Below are 18,837 nucleotides of genomic sequence, written 5' to 3'. Positions count from 1 at the left end.
GTGCTCCTCCACAGTGCCGGCTGCCTGACCCTCGCCCACCCAGGAGCAGGTGGCGGGCGCCTCCATGCTCCTCTCCCACCAGGCTTCCCGGACGCACGGCAGCTCACACGCTCGGCTGACGGAAGCACCAAACTCCTGATGCTATGTGCTGATGGTGCTCATGGTCGTTGAATGCTGGCAGGGATTCTTCCTTGCCACAGGGTCTGGCTGTTCCTTGTCAGAGGCAGCTGCCTGTGGCAGCTGCTTTGTTTCTCTCCTAGGCCGGCTCCCAAGAACAGGCAAGGGGAGGCAGCCCCCTCCCCAGCTAGAGCCTTTGGCACAGCAGGGCCAGCCCCATTGGCTACACAAAGAGCAGCCCTGCTCCTTCACCACCTGCAGACCTTTTAAAAACTAGGCCCAGCCCCATCCTAACTGGACACACCTGGGCTACCCAGCCCCAGCACACAGCTGTGAAGATTTGCTCCTTAATGCACAACAGAAATACCAGCCATGGAGAAGATGCTTCTAGAAAGAAACCTCCTTCAGTGGTCCTCACGCAGCCCCACTAACACTGGGGCTGCGGGCTCACCTAGACCCCAAAAGGGTCAGAACAGTGCCTTACTGTCCTTCTCGCCCTCGATCAGCATCCAGCCTCCAAACTGAAAATGTCCAGTCCCTGCTCCACCTGAAATGTCTCCCATTTTTAGGAGGGTAAGTGAGGTGAGATGCTGCAAAGAAAGATCATGTAAGTTGCAGGCATCATCTGAGAGGGCCAGGAGGGCTCCATGTTCAACTAGCTGGAAAGAAACTCTCCGGAGCATTTGATTTTTTAAATGATTTATTATCAGATGGGAATTACCAGTTGGCCATCTCATGGTGGGGCAAAAGACAAGATTTTAAGGCTTTACAGGTGGCTAAGAACAAGCAGGGATTAAAGAAGAATTAATCGGTGCTGTTAAAGTGCAGTGAGATGTTGTGAAAGGTGACGACCACGATGTCCATCCCCTCTAGCGGCTTCAGTGATGTCCCCAGTCACCAACCTTCAAATACAGCTGGCCCCATGCATATCTCAAGCTTGACCTCAACCCACATGAATCTAGTTTTAAAGCCCCCAGCACCTCACTGGAAGCTTTATGGCATCATGATGCAGAGCTCCGTCCTCATGTTGAGCCTCTTCAAACCTTTAATCCATATGGACTGGATGTTTGGCACCCCCATTTTCACCTGAGAGCATCATGCCAGCTTAGTCTTGAATCCAGGCTTATCTCTTCTCCCAAAGGCTGAGCTAAACTCATGGACTCTGACTAACCCCACTGGACTAATATCATCTGTCCAGGCCAGATTTGAGCCAAATTTAGTCCTGCCAGAGGACCTGGTTGCACCCAGCTCTAGTATAAAGGATTACGGGAGCAATGCCTTGACTGGCAGCACGGTAGCTGGAGCATTTGGGGAGGAAACCTGCGGAGATATTGGTGCAGCATTGACGAGGCGCCCGGGAGCAATGCAAATGGTCACGGAGGGTTTGACACATCCTTTCTCTGGCCAAGGGCCTGAAATTGTAAGGAGGTTGGGTGAAGAAGAGTTGTTTTTTCTCTTCCAAGGGTAGACTTCTTCAACGGTTGACGAGGCGAGATAGGCACACGGAAAGCACAGTTTGCCTGCCCTATTTTGATGTCTGTGTCTGGATGAGAGGAGTTGCCCACCAGAAGTGCTTATTTCCCTCTGCCTTCTATAAAAGTGGCTCAAATAGTTGAAATCTATCCAGCAACCACCAAATGATGAGAAGAAAATGCTGGTGGGAGCCTGGACTCTCACTTGAGTGAGGCAGACAGAGTGAACAGCGACTTACCCTGGTGCCCTTCTCTTTCCATCAACTGAAGGAGGAGCTTACGTCTCTCTGCAGGTCATTTGATGTTCCTCTACGCCGGAAATGCAACCATGAGACATTGGGCCAAGGGCTGAGGCTGGGCAGATCTTCTGTCACCTTATGTTGAGAACATGCAGGACGGGCTGCCTTTCCTTTGCACAGGGTTGGAGCGCTCGATTGGGAACGGGGGAGAGTGAGGTTTGGCGCTGCTCTTCCTGAGAGCATTTCTATCCTGGTCTCTATCCTGCTGCTCTTAACCACCTAGGTGTCGGAGCGTGGGTGGAGTAAGGTGCTTCCACGACTCCTCCTGCCTCCCGAGCCGCCTGCTCGCTGCCGATGCCGAGGAGGAATGCAAAGGTCATCGGACCAGAGAGAGCGAGCCCAACTCCACCCAGAACCACGGCCGGATCCGCTCCCCGTCAAAAGAAGTTGGAGGAAAAGTGAAGATTGGTATTTTGTTGTCAACGTCAAAAAACGCCACCTCTCCCCATTCATAGTCTAGAGAGATCCGGATCTTTCTGGGGACCCGTGGCAGGTTAAGGAGGGTTGGAGGGGAGGTGAGGGCGCGGTTCTTGAAGCCCCATTGCTGCACCGCCCAGATCCCTGCCTCAGGATTAAAGCTGATGGGTCCTTTCCTCTGCAGAGACTCTTTGCTGACCCCAACGGCACAGTACTGTCCCTCTGCTAGATCCACCACCCAGTAGTGTCTCCCGGAGGTGAAAGCTTCGCAACCCAGCACACAAGGGTCGGCGTCAAACCGCTCGGGGCTGTCGGGAGATTCCTGCAGCATGTATTCCCATCTCACGCTCTTCTGATCCTTGGAGAGGATGAGGCGGGGGTGGGCTGTCTCTGGATCCAGCGTCACATTTGCTGTGGAAGAGGAAAAAAAAAGGAGTGAGAAGGAATTAAACTTATTTAATTTGCCTTTTGTCCAGGGACTGGTGTTGTCTTGGAAATTTAATAGGGTGTTTTTTTCTATCTGTAGTTCAAGACTCGATTATTCGTGTGACTTTCCCTGCACATCCACGGGACATCCTTCAGCAAACCAGAGTACCAAATTACTTACCCATTTTTTCTTCCTCTTTCCCTAAAAATGCACAATAAAAGATAAGTTATTAACAGTGATGGGAACTTAAATCCAAAAAACAAAAGTTGTATTTGTAAAATGGAGAAAAACACACTTACTGTGGCCTTCAATGCATATGCCTTAAAAAAAAAATTAAAAATTAGTTCTAATGAGGGTTTTTCAATTCCAAATGCCTCCAGTTCATGCTAATTTATTTCCTTCCTTCCCCCAAAGCGTGTTGGGGTTTTTTTCCTAGCATGAGATTAACCTGATGCAAAATAAGATCTCACTGAGGCTTGTGTCTATAACATGAATTGTCATTTAGATTGAACCTCAGGAAAAAAACCCCAGACACTTTAAACTAAAAGGCAGATATCATTGCACGGGGTAAAAAAAAAAAAAAAAAAAAAAAGCTGTAATAGGTCAAATCAGGAATTTCTGCCACAATTAGAAGGCATCACTTGTATGGTTTGCAGAGGGAGGAAGGTGCATGGGTGCTCTGGGAAGTCATGACCAATATTTTCACCTTTTGTGGGCGATTTCTGTGATGCCAAAGTCCACGGAGGTGACCAAGACAAAAATCTCACAGCTCACCTGCTCCAAAATGCCCCCATCTTTTACTGCTCCCAGAACAAGGAGAAAGGACACTCACGCATTTTTGCTTTATATTCCTCTGAAAAGAGAAACGATAAAATAGTTATTGCACATTTCTCCTCCTTTTTGTGTTATTCTAAGACTTTCTTGGCTCCCAATGCAAAAATCTATTTCTGTGCCTAAGGATTATTATTGTTTGCATCAATTACTATAATGACATTAATGACATAACTATACAGTACACTAGTATATAATTGTCTAATAGAATTGTTAGAGATATATAATTATATATTTCATATTATGCATTATATAATTATAATGCATGCATCTTTTTACTTTAATAGCCCAGGTTTCCATAAAACTCCCCAAAGTAGCTCAGAAAAAGGCAAAAGAAATAATAAGAAAGAATAAACAATAATAAAAATAAAGAAAGAGTAAGTAATAATAAAAAGAGTAAATATAGAAGACAAACATAGACTTGTGTATCTTTTTTCCCTGCAATTAAAGTTACTTACCAAGCTCTGCAGTGAGCTCATCTAAAAAGAGAGAGGAAAAAAAAAAAGGATTTCCGTTATGATTCACACCCAGGTGATCGTATGGATCTTACGAACACCCAAAGTTCACGTCTCGGGAAGAAGTCTGATACTCACCGATTTTTCTATCGCGTTTTTCTAAATAAAGGAAAACAAGAATAAGATAAAAGCAAAGTTGTTGTTATCTATTTTTTTCCTTCATATGAATAATACCAAAATACAGACTATAAACTGTGTATATTTGTTTTGGTGGAAGGCAGAGAAAAACACTCACTGATTTCTGCAGACAGTTCGTCTTGAGAGAGGAGAGAAAAAAAATACTTATTTTCATTATCATCATTATTATAATGAAAATAAAAGTCATGATTCCACGTACTGTGTTCCATGGGATTCAGGAAGGAGATGGACACTTACCAATTTTGGTATCACGTTCTCCTAAATAAGGAAAAAATAGAAAGGAAAGGGGAAAATAAAAAGTTATTCCTAAGCACTCCCCACCTTGCTGTGTGTCTTCAGCATCTAGAGATATTTTTTCATATAGAGGATTATAATTCTAATTTGCATTTTGCCTCTAACTTTATATAGATTAACCCACCCCGTAATTGACTTTCCTAATCTTAAAGCAAAGGTCATGACTTGCTCCTACCAAACCCCAAACTAAATATAAAGAAGATATTCACACAATTTTTTTTTTTTAAAGGACTTACCCAGCTCTGCAGTGAGTTCCCCTAGAAAGAGTGAAAGGAAAACTGGTCTTAATTATGAATATTTTTTTCCCTACAGATATGTACTAAATGGTTCGCTGGGGGATTCTACGTTTCTCTTCAAGAATATGTTTACAGATTTTTAATTTTAATTGCTCTCAGCAGAGTTAAGCACCGCTGAACTGAAGAGAGCCCTTGGCAGCAGAAAACTAACCCCAAAAATAACTCCTTATTATCCAAAAATGTAATACAGAAGAGCATTTGGGCTGCCCAGGGAGAATGGAGAGAAGCAAATGAGGAGCGAGGAGGACGTGAAGTTTTTGAACAGTCTTTTTATCTCATATTAAAGGAAAAGTTCTCTATTTCAGAGCGATATTTGCACTCCCATGTGCTCTCCCACCTTATGAGAGGCAGAAGGCTTGGAGAGAACAATGCTTACCGATCCGTGCAGCCCTTTCCGCTGAAAAAGGAAAAAAGAAAAGAAAAATAAGTATCTTAAAAGCATCACCCATAATTTTTTGTGGTTTTGAATCACCTACAAATTGCAACTTGACAATTGCCTGCAGCGCCGTACTGCTGGTTGTTGTTATTTATTATTATTTTTACTTTATCTGGGGGTGTTGGTGGTTTTTTTTTTCTAAGCTGATACATAAAAACCCACAAAACTCAAAATAATGTAAGAAAGTAACAGGGGGAAAAATAAAATAAGGGCGGAAAAAGAAAGTAAGGGGGGAGGAAACAGAAATTACTTACCAAGCTCTTCAGTGATTTCCTCTTAAAGGAAAGAAATAAATGAAATAATTAGGATTCTTTTGCTCAATTAGTACCTCGGGAGGACTGGAAGAATTAGAGATCTCACGAATTCCCGCAGTATTCAGAGAACCGGATGCGAAATTAGTATTTAGGGGTGGAAAAGCAGCTCCCTCAGCTGTTCCGGGGACTGGGATAACACGGGCGGCATCCCTCCACTCTGAACCCTGCCACAGCACTCATAGGCACCCAAAAAGGGTCCAGGAAATGAAAACAAAACCCACCTATTTTTTTATCACGTTCCCCTAAAAATAAGAAAGAAAACCAAGATTAAAATCACTTAAAAGTATCTGTTGATGTTATATCAGAGACAGGACTTTTCCCAAAAAAACTTCTTCTTATTAGTGATTTATTATTGGAAATTCCATTTTCTATTGGCTCTTATTTCCCTCTATCTAAGCCTCAATTTCTGGTAATGGAAAAGTTAATATCTGGGCAAGAAAGAAAACTCAGAAAGCTTTAGAAAAAGCTTTTGTTAAAGGTTCAAAAGAAAAAATAAAATAATAATCACATACCAAGCTCTTCAGTGACTTCACCTTAAGAGAGAAAAACATGGATTTCCATTAGGATCTGTTTATTCCCCAGATGTTTTCCTCCTTCTCTACTATTATTTGTTATCTTTGATATTCAAAGACCCAAATTTCCTCCACTTTTGCAGTTAAATAGTGGAGAAAAGTCAAAATCTGCTTCTGATGATGAGGTACAAATTTTACATCTGAATTTTACATCCTTTTACAAACTGGATTTGTTTCTCTTTCAATTTTTCAGTAATAATTTTTTTGCTGATGTTGTGATAACAGACCAGAAAACTCCAATTCAGCAGAAAAAAAAACTAAAAAGAAATGGTGGGTGTTTGCTGTCAGCAAAGGAAGGAAACGACTTACCAAGGTCTTCGGCAAGTTTGTCTTAAAAAAGAGGAAAAATAGAAAATTTTCATCACATACTTAAGGAGGATTCCTTCGAATCAAAAGGTTCTTCTGCCTTGGCAGGAAGAAAGATGATGCTTACCCCTTTCTAGATCACTGTCCTCTGGGAATGAAAAAAAAAGGGGAAAAACAGAGGAAAAGAAAAAAAAAAAACAGAATTCTTATTAGCCTCTATGCTTTTAGCTGCATCCCTCTTCCAGATATTACTTGCATTTGTTAGTAGGTTTGAAATGAGCTTGTAAATTATATTAAACACACTCATTTCTTTGTTTTAAAATGAAAAAATAATCCAGTCACAGCAACCTCACATGCACGTAACAAGATTTATCTCGCAAAACTCGAGACATCTCTTTTTTTGTCAAATTAAAAGAAAATGAAGATTTACCAGACTCCTCAGAAGATCCAGCTGCAAAAGAAACAGGAGGAATTAATTGTGTATATGTATTTTTATTTATACACACACAAAGAAAATATAGTTACAAACCCCCTTAAACTTTCTACATTTTTTAGAAGGGATGGAAAAATATCACTTACCAGCTTCCCTATCCTTTAATTCCTCTAACAAAAAGAAAAGAGAAAAAGAAAAGGTGAAATACAGATTTTTTTTTTTCCTTTTGTGCCCCAGATTTTTGTATCTGATACAAGCTAATTTCTATTCCATTGCTGGGTTTTTTTGTGCATTACTGTCAAATGTTATTATTTTATTTTTAAAGTCATTGGCACTAATCCTTTTACGCATCTGTTAGTTATCTCAAAAACTACATACAACCAGCCAACCCAAATTATGAGAAAAAAACCCCAAAACTACAAAAAAAAATCCCAAATCAGTTTTGTGGAAGGAATAAAAATGACTTACCAAGCTCTTCCGTCAATTTTCCTTAAAAAGGAGAAAATAAAATTTGTTTTAATCAGTGCTTTTCCTTCCCAAGGATGCGAGAGGGTCTTGACGGGGGGAACCCAAATCCTCCCAGATGTGCAGATGCTTTATGCCTCTTAATTGTTTTGGGTTTTTTTGGTTTTACATAATTCAATTAATTTATGGTATTTTGACCAAAATACTGAGCCAAAAAAAGAGCAGTGCCATCCCCCTGCTTGTGACCCCCAGGGATCGCATCACTCAGAAAATAAGAACGACACTTACTAATGATGGCATCTCGTTTTCCTAAAAATAAAACAAAAAACAGGAATAGAAATAAATAAAACTCTGTTTTTCCCCAATTTTTAGGTTTTTCCTACACAGAAGCTCTGCAGAAAAAACTCACCCATCTTAGCCAAAAAACCAAACCCCACCATTTACGCACACGTAACTACAGACAATTTTTAATTTCGCATCGAGGACCCACAACTGTGGGCGTATCGCTCCCCGGAAGGGCAAGGAAAAACATTTCCCGAGATAAAATCTTGCAAATAAAATAAACAAAGTTTTACAGTAATTCAGGACAGAATCGGAACTCCAGACCTTTTTCCTCCAATATCCAAATAAAAATATATACATATTTGAATTAATCATTAATTCAAAGATACTTCTTTGGTGACAGGAAGCACCAGCATTACTTATTTTAGGGGATCTCGCTTCCCACGGAGGACTTGTTTCTCCGAGACACGTGAATGGACTTACGAACTTCCGAATCTCGGTCCTCTGCAAACAGAAGTAGAAATTATTACCAATTATTACTATTTTTTCTGCGGGATTTTGCTGATGCACCCCTCTCAACGCCTCAACTTCAGCACTTTTTGCATTTCCTAGTTGATTTTTTTCTAAATTACACTTTGATAAATTACAGCTGCCTTTGGCAGAGCAGTATTTCTGCTAAAAGGGATGAAAATAATAATACAAAAAAGCCATTGGTGCATCCAAATGAGGCGGGGCAGCACCTGCACTGTCTGTACACTGAGTCTATTGATGGGCAGGGGAAGGAAATGCACTTACCAAGCAGCTCAGCAAGGTGCCCTTAAAGAAAAAAAAAAAAAAAATTAGATTGAAGCAGAGCTTTTTAACACCATATATATATTATGCATTTTATACATGTATAATTATACTAATAATGATTTTATAGGAATAGCTTTATAACATACAAATCATATATATTTATACTATATAATTAATATTATATAAACATATAGTGTGAAATATAAATATAATTTGTACATAACATAGATAAAAAAGGTCTTTGGCACACTGGGGCTGAGCCCAAAGCCACAGACCCCCCCCTCAAACCATGAGTATGGACACGACACTTACTTATCTCCGCTTCATTTTCCCCTAAAACAAAACAAAAAAAAAGGGGAATTAAATAACAAGGAACCACCGCTTTTGTCTTCAATCATTTCCCTATATTATCGGTAGCTGTTTGGGTCTTTAAATTACTTTATTTTGTTACTACCATGGCTGCCTTCTGCTTAAAAACGCATCCAGCCTCGGCTAAATAAATATTTGGTGGTAAAAAACAGGCTCAAGCAACGCCACTAATTCAAATATGAGGTAGTAAGTGTCTAAATGGGAGGACAGAAAGGAAAAAAAAAAAAGAAAAAAATATTGATTGTCATTCGGGTTTTTCTGCTCTGCGGATTTGGTTGTTGCTTTCTGCAGCCAATATTTTATATTTATTCCCTTCCTCCTGGGCAGCGACAAGCTTGCGTTGCCTCTGAGCTCATCGGTAAAAAAAGCAAAAGAGCTGCTGGGATAACATTGTGGCTCGCAGAGTGGGGTGATACTTACTGATTTTCACGTCACGTTCCTCTAAAAATGATAAAGAAATAAAAATAAATCAGCATGAGTTGTGTTCTACTGGTGTTGAAGTCAAGCTCTGCCGAGGGTTTATTCTAGTTTATCATAATATTATTATATTATTGTATTTTCTATTTATAATGTTGCTGGGAAATGATATTTTGTGGAATATTTATTATATATTTAAATCAGCCTTATAACCTGCTAATCTTAGCTTTTGCAGACATAATGATAAACTTGATTAAAATAGAAATTATTCCCTTAAAACCCTTCAGATATGCGGAGATAACTGCAAAAAAAAGTAATCCAGTTTGAGCAAAGCAGGGAAAATTTCTTACCAAGTTCCGCCGCGTGTTGCCCTTAAAATAAAGACGAAAAAAAAAGATGGGGTTTTTGTGACATCGCTCTGTTCTTCATGACGTAATAGGGTTAAGTCTCGCAATTCACAAAAGACACTTACGAAGTTTTCTATTGCAGTCCCCTAAAAATAAACAGCAATAAATGATTATGACATCGCTGGGTGCCTATCAGATATTTCTGCCTAAATCAATGTTAATGGGAAAACGACTCACCGACATCTGCAGTAAGTTCACCTGAAAAATAAAAGGCGGGGGGGGGGGGGAACATAGTTTGAAGGCACGGCTTTTTTATTTTCCTGTAAATACACAGGCAGGAGATCACGATTTTTGAGTGATTTCCTCCCAAGAAATTCATCCAGAGGTTCACTGGGCAGAGGAAATGCAAAACCTACCGATTTTTGTGTGCCGCTCGCCTAAAAATAAGTAGAAAAGACAATTGTGTGTTAATTCTCAAGGTTTCTGCCATTCACGTCTTACATTTTTCTCTCTCTTGTACTCTTGTACTAGTATTCTTGTACTGGGAATCCTGTTCTAGCCCACGTTACCCCTGTTTCTAATTATTCTGGGATTTTAAATTTCTCTACTGCTGCCTTTAAGATGTTGTTTTTCCCCAGGTAGGGAAACAGGCAAAAAGAAGTTTGGGGCTTGTTTTTATAATTGCATTTTTCTAACTGCAATTTAATAATTTGTTTGTAATGTAAGATTTTTTTTGTAAATTTTTTTCAGGTTAATGATTTTTAAATAAAAAATGCAAAAGGAAGGAAACAGACTTACCAAGCTCCACCGTAAATATTCCTTAAAACAGAAAATAACATTAATTCCTGTTAGATTCCCCCCTGCTCCAGCCCATCCCAGCTCTTCTCACAGGATTTCCCCCCCACCCCGTCATATTTCCCTTTTTTTCCCCCTTGAGTTTTGGCTCCCCCAAGCCCTTGAAATCCAAAAGGATCATTTCTTCTCATGACTCAAATTTAGTTTAATTAAGAAATTCCAGCCTCCCTTCAATGCCAAAACACCAACCAAAACATCCCAAGGTGGGTGAGGAGGAAATGTCACTTACTTATTGTCGCATCACATTTTGCTTAAAAAAAAAAAAAGATTCTGATCAGTTTTTGGTGCTTCTGGCTGGTCCTTCCTCCTTTTCCTCCCCCATGATACTGGAAAGAAAATTACTTACCAAGTTCCGCAGTGAGTTTCCCTAAAAAAAGAAGGAAATACAAGTATATTTTAAAGAGATGGACACAGTGTAAGAAATCCCTGGTTTAAGGTTACGTAGTGTAAAATATTACGTAGAATAAAAATGTATAGCCTGATGGTATAAAATAAGACTAAACTGCACCGTGATGGTGTGGAAACCCACGGATTCTGGCAATACATCCATTTAGGAATGATATAAGGGGTTGAATTTGGAAATGCAGGAAAAAAAGTGAGAAAATTGCAAAAAAATGAAGGAAGAAAAAAAAAAAAAAGAGGTTCCCAGAAGAAGAGACAGATTTTTGGAAACACACCAGCCCCTTGAGGAAAATCCACTGTAAGAGTAAGATTTTATGCATTGGGAGGGGAATGTCACTTACGAAGCCTCAAGTCTCGGTCCCCTGAGTGAAAAAAAGAAAGAAAAAGAGTAAAATCCAGCATTTTGGGGGTGTTTTTTTAGTTTATTTTACACAGCACTGCCCTCTTCCCCCAGGACAACAGGTCCTGAAGCCAAAAGCTCAAAGACCTTCTGTTGCAAAGCTGATTTATGCTCGTTTTTCTCATTATTTTAATTAGAAATTTTAGTTCTTTTATTAAAATAAAACCCCAAACCCCAAGAAAATCCACACATTGAAATCACATTTTTGTAAGGAACCAGGGAAAATCTAACTTGGGAGAAAGCAGAGACATCCGGCTGAGGGAACGATCCCTGGTGAGGACCAGGAGGTTCCTCCAACGAATTGTGTAAAAATCACGCAAAAAAAAATTAATTAAAACAATTATCACATGAGGTTCTGTAGAAAAATTAGACTTACCAAGCAGCGCAGTGAGTTTGCCTTCAAATAAGAAAAAAATAGGTATTAGTTCAAGTAAAACAACAAAAATTGACCCTAGAAAAGAGGTTTCTAAGCCTAAAACTGTCATTTTTGGTTCAAAAAGAAAGAGTACTTACGTATTTCTGCTGCGAGCTTGGCTGCAAAGAGAAAAAAAAAAAAATTTGTGTTTATTTAGGTGGTGTTTATCTGTGGGAAATGCAGAAGCCCAAGCTGAAACTTGGGGAAAAAAAGTGTTACTTGCCCCTTTTCAAGGACAAGGCATCAGAGAGGCTCTCCCTCCCCCAAAACAAGGGGGTTTTACCCCTAAAGCACAATGAAGAATGACACTTACTAATTTTTCTATCACGTTCCTCTGGAAAGAAAAGGAGTACAGAATTTTAAAAAAAAAGCGGAAAAAGTATTATTAAATATTTCCTTCTTCTCTGTGTATTGAGTCTACAGCATCCCTAGAGCTCTTAGGTCAGGAAAATTGCTTCCCTCCCCCCCCCAATATTGCCTTTATTCTGATAATTATACTTTGAAATTCTGATGCTATGAACGTTACTCAATCTACAAAAAGAAATCCTCAGGTTTCCCATTTTCAAAGAGAAAATAGCAGGGACAGACACTCCTCAGCACCCCCCCAAAGAGGAATTCCACTTACTGATTTTTGCATCGCATTCACCTAAAAAACCCCCAAACAAACAAACAAACAAACAAATCAATAAATACAGAGAAATGTAAAGCGACAACTCCTGCACCCCTCCCATCTCAGGATGCTCTGTCTTCACACCGTAAAATTCAAACCCAGAAATTTTATGCCATGGAAACCTTCCCCTATAATATTTTAGAAATAAGGTTTGTTATATAAATGTTTTAAAAATAAAGTTTGTTAAGGAAGAAATCCCCCAATAAGCACTCATTCCTAAAAGAAACCCCACAAAATATTCTAGTATTAAATTTAATTTTTTATACCCAGCACTTTTGCATAATTAAGCATAATTTTCATTTTAAGGAAATAAAACTCCTTACCCAGGTTCGATGTAAGCTTGCCTTAAACCAAAAGAAATAGACGGATATTAGCTTTAAATCGACCTTTATTTCCCTGCGGACACAACCGATAACTTGGCTTGCACCATGCCCAGGGTCAGGTTAATTATAACTGCACCATGTTGATGCTAACGAGACCAATGAGCTGGTAATTACTTATATTATGGGTAAAGAATCAGCATCTTTGGCAGGGGTGGAAATAAGGAAAACAGGGCAGCCTTTATACCTGAGAGAGATTAAAGAGGCGACATGTAGCCAAAAAAACCCAAATTTTGCAGCTTGGCACAAACCCAAAGTCTTGCAGATATTTGAAAAAAACCCCAATTTAATAACCAGATGCAAAAAGCCCGAGGTTTTTACTTCTACCAGGAAAATAAAAATGACACTTACTGATTCTTCTATCACGTTCCTCTAAAAAAGAAAATAAAGAGGAAATACCAATGGTTAATAAGTGTTCACTTGTGAACCTCACATCATCCTCCACCTTCAAAGTTTGATTTTACTGGTGATTATTGTTTGAAAGTATGCTCTCTTTTTAATTAATTGACTTTATTTCTAGCCCAGATTTGACATACATTGGGGGAAATAACCTCTAAAAACCCATAGCGAAATAAAGGCAAAAAGGAAGGAAACCACTTACCAAGCTGTGCAGTCAGATTGTCTGTTAAAAAAAAAAATAAAAAAAAAAAAGAGAGAGAGAGAGAGAGAAAATATATTGGTTTTTTCAGGGACCTCCAGGGATACCCCATACCCTGTTTGGTCCTTCCTTTGCTTGGAAAATAAATATATTCTGCATCTAATACTTGACACATCTCCATTTGCAAAATCTACTATGAAAGATGGGAGAATTGGAGCTGGAAAAGGAATTTTTTTCCCCTCTGTTGTCTATACTGTTGGGTTTTGGGGTTTTTTTAAATAGTAGTTCTTGTTAAAAATGAATACACCTCCTGCTTTTTTAAAAACAAGTAAGAGAAAGGGAATAAATCCCAGGCAAAACGGCTAAAACCTATACAAGCTATAGAGAAATACATCGGATGGGATGGAGAGACGTGACTTACCGATCTCTGCTCTAAGTTCACCTTAAAAAAGAGAAATAAATCAGGATGCACGTTCAAGGATCACTTAAATCTGTTCTCTGTCTGACCTTGAAACTGCCACTTACAGATTTGGCATTGAAATAGGGTCAAGGGCAGACCCCAGAGCGGACAGGACTGTCTACGCGGATGTACGGATACTCACACAGGGTCGTTAAACAAGAAATTCCCTTATCAGGAGCAATTTGATGAAGAGAAGAAAGCGATACTTACCTATTTCTGCATTTTATGTCACCAAAAAAAAAAAAAAAAAAGAGAAGGGAAACGGGTTTAAGTTATTTTTCGCTTCTTCCACATATGTATTGTGTTCTTAATATTAGCAAGACAAAATAATCTCTGTTCTATCTGGACTTATTCTATTTATTACAGGCATTTCCAAGTAGTTTTATTTGTTTTAAGACATTTCTGCTTCTGCACTTGATTGATGCAGAAATGAAACAATGTCTTGTAAAAAATATTTTATTCCAACAATGCACGATTCAGGCTGTTTGGTTTTTAGGGCCACTTTTAAATCAAAGAAGGACACTTACCATATTCTGCATCACTTTCCTCTAAAAAATAATAGAGAAATAAATACGGGTTAGTCCTAAGAGCTCTCTGCCTCCAACATTTCTGGGTATAAATGAGATCTGGAGGAACATTTCTGGTTTAATAAGCCCATCTTCCACACAAAGAAACCTTTTTCTGTCTTTGGTAGTTAAAAAAAAACCCCAAAGAATCCCATAACCACACTCACCAAGTTCTGCGTCGCTTTCTTCTAAATGAAATAAAGAGAAATAAAATACAGACACGTCGGTCATTGTTGATGCTCCAGCTGCAGAAACATCCTCATTCAAACTTTGATGTGTGTAAGGAAGGTAAAGGACTTACCAAATTCTTCTGTTAATTTTCCTTAAAATAAAGTAATATTAAATCAAGGCTTTAGCACCAAGGTTTTACCACCAGGAGGAGGGGAAAAAAAAACCAAAACACAAGACACTTACTGATTTTTGCATCCCATTCTTCTAAAAGAGAGAGAGAGAGAGAGAATTAATTTAGCCTCAAGTGGGTCCTTTAGTGGGTTTTTTTATTTGCCTTATAGGACTTGTCTTAAAAAAAATGATTATGTACTGACTTTTTTTTTCCCCCTTATTGACCATTAACTCAGAACCAGTGTAATTTTGGGGACGTTATCTAATTTAGAATATACGATAGTCTAAGTCACACACCCAGCCCAGAAAAGCCATAGGAGATGCATATTAATGAGATTTGTTTTGACAGAAGAAAGAAAAAAAAAAACAAATCACTTACTGAGATCCGCGTTCCTTTTCCCTTAAAAAGAAAAAAAAATAAAGGGGAAAAAAATAAATAGGTAAATATTTTGCACGCTGGGTACAAACAGAGTTCTCTCTAGCCAAGCTGCATCCCTCTGGAGTTAAACATAACATTAATTTCTTGCATGAGCACAACACTAACAGCCAAGAGAAGCATCAAACTGGAAAAGGCGGCTGAGGGAAATATTGGAAAAGCAGCCCAAAACCAAGGAGAGCAGGGACTGAACACCCTCAGGCCCGGCAAAGCGGGGTTTTTGGGTGCCAAAGGAGCCGGGATTTGGCAGGCACTTTGTTAATAAAAATGTTTTCACGTACCTGACGCCATCGTCACCTTCGCTTCCTAAGCGGAAGCGCCTCCGAGAGCTTTGTCAACCTGGCAGGACAAGAGGGAACTTTGTTAAAACATTGCGTCCAGGGAAAAAATGGCCTTTACAGAGATGCAGCATGGAGAAAATCACATTTTCTATGAAAACGTGCCGATGTCCAGAATATTTTTGCCCACGTGAGTAAACACAATAAGGGAGAAATCCATTTTTCCCATTTTTTCCCCCTAGTTATTAGATTTTGTTATTTAAGATGTTTTCGGGTTTACATCTGGATGAGCGGTAGGAAAGTAGGTGTGATGGACCTCCATCGACATCTGTCACCCTGCTGATCACGGAAGGGGTCCAGGGCAAAAAGCTCAGGCTTGAACATCTATTTTTAATTGTCTGAAGTGGCCTGAGTCTAATTTCCCCTCTTCGTCTCATAAATCATTTAATAATAGCGTTTATCACGTTTTCCAACACGCTGAGAAGTGGCCCCATACGCAGAGGACGTGGTGCTACCATCTCTTTCAGCCAAAAAAGCAGCACTTGTTTTAAAATAAATATTACAGTAAGAGCTTCCCTCCTCTGCTGTCTTACTGCTCTACTTCTCATCACTGTATACGCGGTGATTTCTAGTCCAGGCTAATGTTTTGAATTGATTCTTCTTATTAATTAAAAATAAAAGGATTAGACTACCATGGGAAATGGTGCAGGGATGCAGATTTTGCGCCTCCTGCTTGCTCCTTGTCAATACACCACAGAGGGCAGACTCCATCAAGAAATTTTTCTTCCTAAATCACTCAAACTGGACAGGGAAGTCATAATAATTTCATTATATTCATGTCTTCCCTAAACTGTAGGTGCCTTTGGGAGCCAAGTTAGATAAATGTCATTACGAGGACCCAAATTTGTACAGAAACAGTTAAACAGAGCAAGGAAAGCAGTAATTCCATACAGTATTTTCCTAAATGGTAAAATTAAATTTAATACGAATCTTTTAATCCTCTTCCTGTTTTCTCAGTATTGTCAGATTCACGTACAGGAATAAAAGATCATTTCGTTCTAGGCTTTTTCCAGCTATCACGGAGGTATCATCTTTCTGCTTTCTAAATGCATCTCCCAGCCTGTCATGAAAGAGCCTGTGGAGCCACAACGGCATCCAGGAACACGATACCCACAAATGACGCTTCCCCTGCCCCTCTGGCACTTGTGGAAATTAAAAATAATAATAATAAATGACTTACCAAGACCCACGGTTGATTTTCTGTAATGATGAAGTTGGTCTAAGCGGGGCTGTTTTGCTCCCGGGCTGTGAGGGTTGCGTACGTGGAGGGTGTCTGTATCAGAGATTTTGGCAGGTTCTGGGAATGAAGTGCTCTTGGAAACCGGTACCCAGACTGGCTGGAGGCGTCGTGCGTCCGCACCGAGGTGGAAGAGCCGTCAGGGACACGACAGCTGTGCTGGCAGCGGGGAAGGGACCTTCCCACCACCTAATTTTAGCTGATTTAAATGCTGAGGCGGAGGGGAGGGCTGGAGGATCCCTATATAGTCATGGCAGGAACAGGATCTCTCCAGAGGAGGAATAGAAACAGAGATCACCTGGTGACATCGGGTCACCCTCCAGAGATGCCAACATCTCCCACAGCTTGTTTAGGGGACACGGTATCTGGGGCTGCGAGTGAGGACCTGCGGACTCAGCCTCTATAGGTAGCAGAGAAGATTTCAGATGTGCAGTGAACACGAGGAGTTAGTTTGTGCAGAGATCCTCCCTCTCCGAAGGGGGGTGGCATCGATTTCTGGCTGGCATTGCCCTAAAATAGAGAGATGCGAAACAACCTCGTGCTTTTCTCCTTCCTTTCTGTTGATGCCGCTCACCAGGAGAGCGACAAGACACAGATTTGAAAGTAAAATCTGTTTTCTTTTGCTGAAGAAGATTTACTTTACATTTTTATTTTTTTTACTGCTACAAGTTTTCCTTAAACCAGACAAATAAGCATCAAAATGCAGACCGCTCCCATAGAATATCCCTACAAGACTCATTTTCACCAGTTAACTCTGCCTTAAAGCAGCGTGAAGTTAGTGAAAGACATCTAAAATTGTCAATCTCTCCCTGAATTAGTCACCTGGCAGTTTTTTTAATAGTAAACAGAGAGAAAATAGTTTTTGGTGGTGCCGTTCACATGATTTGTCTCGGAAGTCAAGTTGCCTGAACTCTCAATAGGGTTAACGAAGACAAATGAGACATTTCCAGGGCATTACAACCCAGACTGGGGGAGATGTCTAACTAGGAAGGAGCGTTTTGGGCTTGGCTTCTGCAGAGGGGTATTTCCCACCCCAGAGACGCTGAGAAAATATGCTGAAAACAAGAAATCACTCGCAAGTTTTGAGACGTAGATGTCAGATCTTGAACCCTAAGGACGAGGATGCAGCGTCTTTACCGGTAGCTGTCCAGGAGATGCACAAACTGGCAGTTTCCTTTGCTAAGCCAGAAAATTAAAGGAATTAAGGACACACGAACAAAATGTGAAATTCATAGGGGATTCCTTGAGCTCCAGACCCCAGCAACAGCCACGGGCTGATGGAGAAGGAGCTTGTGATGATGCTAAAAAGAGAATTGGAGGAGAAAAAAGGGGCATCACTACATGGGCAGCCCTGGTTTCAAGCTGTGTAAAGTGCAGGCGATGCTGAGGATGAGGGTTAAGGTTAAAGCACTAAACTCCAGTGACTAAATCCTCTGGATTTCCAAGATGAAAAACCACACATTGCTAAGAGTAAAGAAACAGAAGGTGCTTGTCTTGGGGAAACCCGAGCAAGGGAAAAGGGGATAATGGCAAAGAAGGAGATGCCAGTTCTTTCTGGCAGCAGAGGTCTGGAATTTGGAGAAGACAAGAGAACCGGCGTGCTCTCAGGGGCTCTGCTAAGAGAGAAACCTCGCAGCACGGCCAGGAAGGTCAGCGGCACCTCCGAGACATCTTGAAGAAGTTGCTCACCCCTGACGCAGGCTCCAAAATTGCTCGTCGGCGTTGATAAAAGCGAATCCTCCAAAGGCAACCCGTGGGAGACGGCGGGAGAGACTTCCCTGGCATGAAAACACTGAAGCGGCTTCAACCTTTGGCATTTGAGGACTCTGAATGACATCAGCAAGGAACGCCTGGGATGAAATGTAAGATGCCAGGCTCAAAGGGCGAAGAAAACCAGCAGCGGAGGGAATTTTATCTCCAGGGCTACCTAGCCAAATTATTTCCCCCGAGGCCTGCTCGTGCCTGTCGAGTCATGCCTATTTTCTAGGCAATTTTCTCATTCACCTGGATTTTAAAGAATGCTGGAAGTTAAAATCGCTTTATTCCCTTAACCCTCTGCCCCACTGCCAGCCCCCCAAGGCCTTCCCTGTTCCCCCATCCCACCACCAGACCCCCCCACGTCCCTCCCCGTCCCCCACAGCCCCCTACCCCACCGACAGCCCCCCCCAAGTCCCTCCCTACGTCCCCCCCATTACC

General features: G+C 40.6%; 1 protein-coding gene across 2 annotated transcripts; it reads right to left on the bottom strand.

Annotated features, from left to right (window-relative positions):
- Nucleotides 1-787: 787 nt before the first annotated feature.
- On the bottom strand, nucleotides 788-18,471 carry LOC129198322 (tripartite motif-containing protein 10-like). Of its 2 annotated transcripts, none has more exons than XM_054807522.1 (47): nucleotides 18,331-18,471; nucleotides 16,585-17,151; nucleotides 15,348-15,405; nucleotides 15,010-15,030; nucleotides 14,703-14,723; nucleotides 14,590-14,610; nucleotides 14,456-14,476; nucleotides 14,244-14,270; nucleotides 13,684-13,704; nucleotides 13,266-13,286; nucleotides 13,016-13,036; nucleotides 12,608-12,628; nucleotides 12,240-12,260; nucleotides 11,928-11,948; nucleotides 11,713-11,733; nucleotides 11,576-11,596; nucleotides 11,141-11,161; nucleotides 10,744-10,764; nucleotides 10,627-10,647; nucleotides 10,341-10,361; nucleotides 9,959-9,979; nucleotides 9,780-9,800; nucleotides 9,668-9,688; nucleotides 9,546-9,566; nucleotides 9,199-9,219; nucleotides 8,722-8,742; nucleotides 8,410-8,430; nucleotides 8,098-8,118; nucleotides 7,621-7,641; nucleotides 7,336-7,356; nucleotides 7,014-7,037; nucleotides 6,865-6,885; nucleotides 6,562-6,582; nucleotides 6,438-6,458; nucleotides 6,069-6,089; nucleotides 5,778-5,798; nucleotides 5,497-5,517; nucleotides 5,183-5,203; nucleotides 4,747-4,767; nucleotides 4,454-4,474; nucleotides 4,314-4,334; nucleotides 4,157-4,177; nucleotides 4,022-4,042; nucleotides 3,565-3,585; nucleotides 3,032-3,052; nucleotides 2,913-2,933; nucleotides 788-2,716 (listed from the first exon to the last, which is right to left on the bottom strand). In XM_054807522.1, the coding sequence occupies exons 3-47, from the start codon at nucleotides 15,355-15,357 to the stop codon at nucleotides 2,205-2,207; spliced, it is 1,434 nt and encodes a 477-aa protein (XP_054663497.1). In that variant the 5' UTR covers nucleotides 15,358-15,405; nucleotides 16,585-17,151; nucleotides 18,331-18,471; the 3' UTR covers nucleotides 788-2,204. The 2 variants fall into 2 exon arrangements, with proteins under 2 accessions (XP_054663497.1, XP_054663499.1); XM_054807524.1 differs by having other exon boundaries at nucleotides 14,456-14,473.
- Between the last annotated feature and the right edge of the window lie 366 nt (nucleotides 18,472-18,837).

This window comes from Grus americana, chromosome 32 (assembly GCF_028858705.1).
Source record: "Grus americana isolate bGruAme1 chromosome 32, bGruAme1.mat, whole genome shotgun sequence".
Classification (NCBI taxonomy): Eukaryota; Metazoa; Chordata; class Aves; order Gruiformes; family Gruidae; genus Grus; species Grus americana.
The sequence above is the reverse complement of the archived record's forward strand: the minus strand, read 5'-3'. Positions and strand labels throughout refer to the sequence as shown.

Coding starts and splice junctions, on each gene's coding strand:
- LOC129198322 (XM_054807522.1), bottom strand. Junction 14,724..15,009: donor GAAAAGGAACGCGGATCTCA/GTAAGTGATTTG, acceptor TCTCTCTTTTAG/AAGAATGGGATGCAAAAATC. Junction 6,090..6,437: donor CAAACTTGCCGAAGACCTTG/GTAAGTCGTTTC, acceptor TTCTCTCTTAAG/GTGAAGTCACTGAAGAGCTT.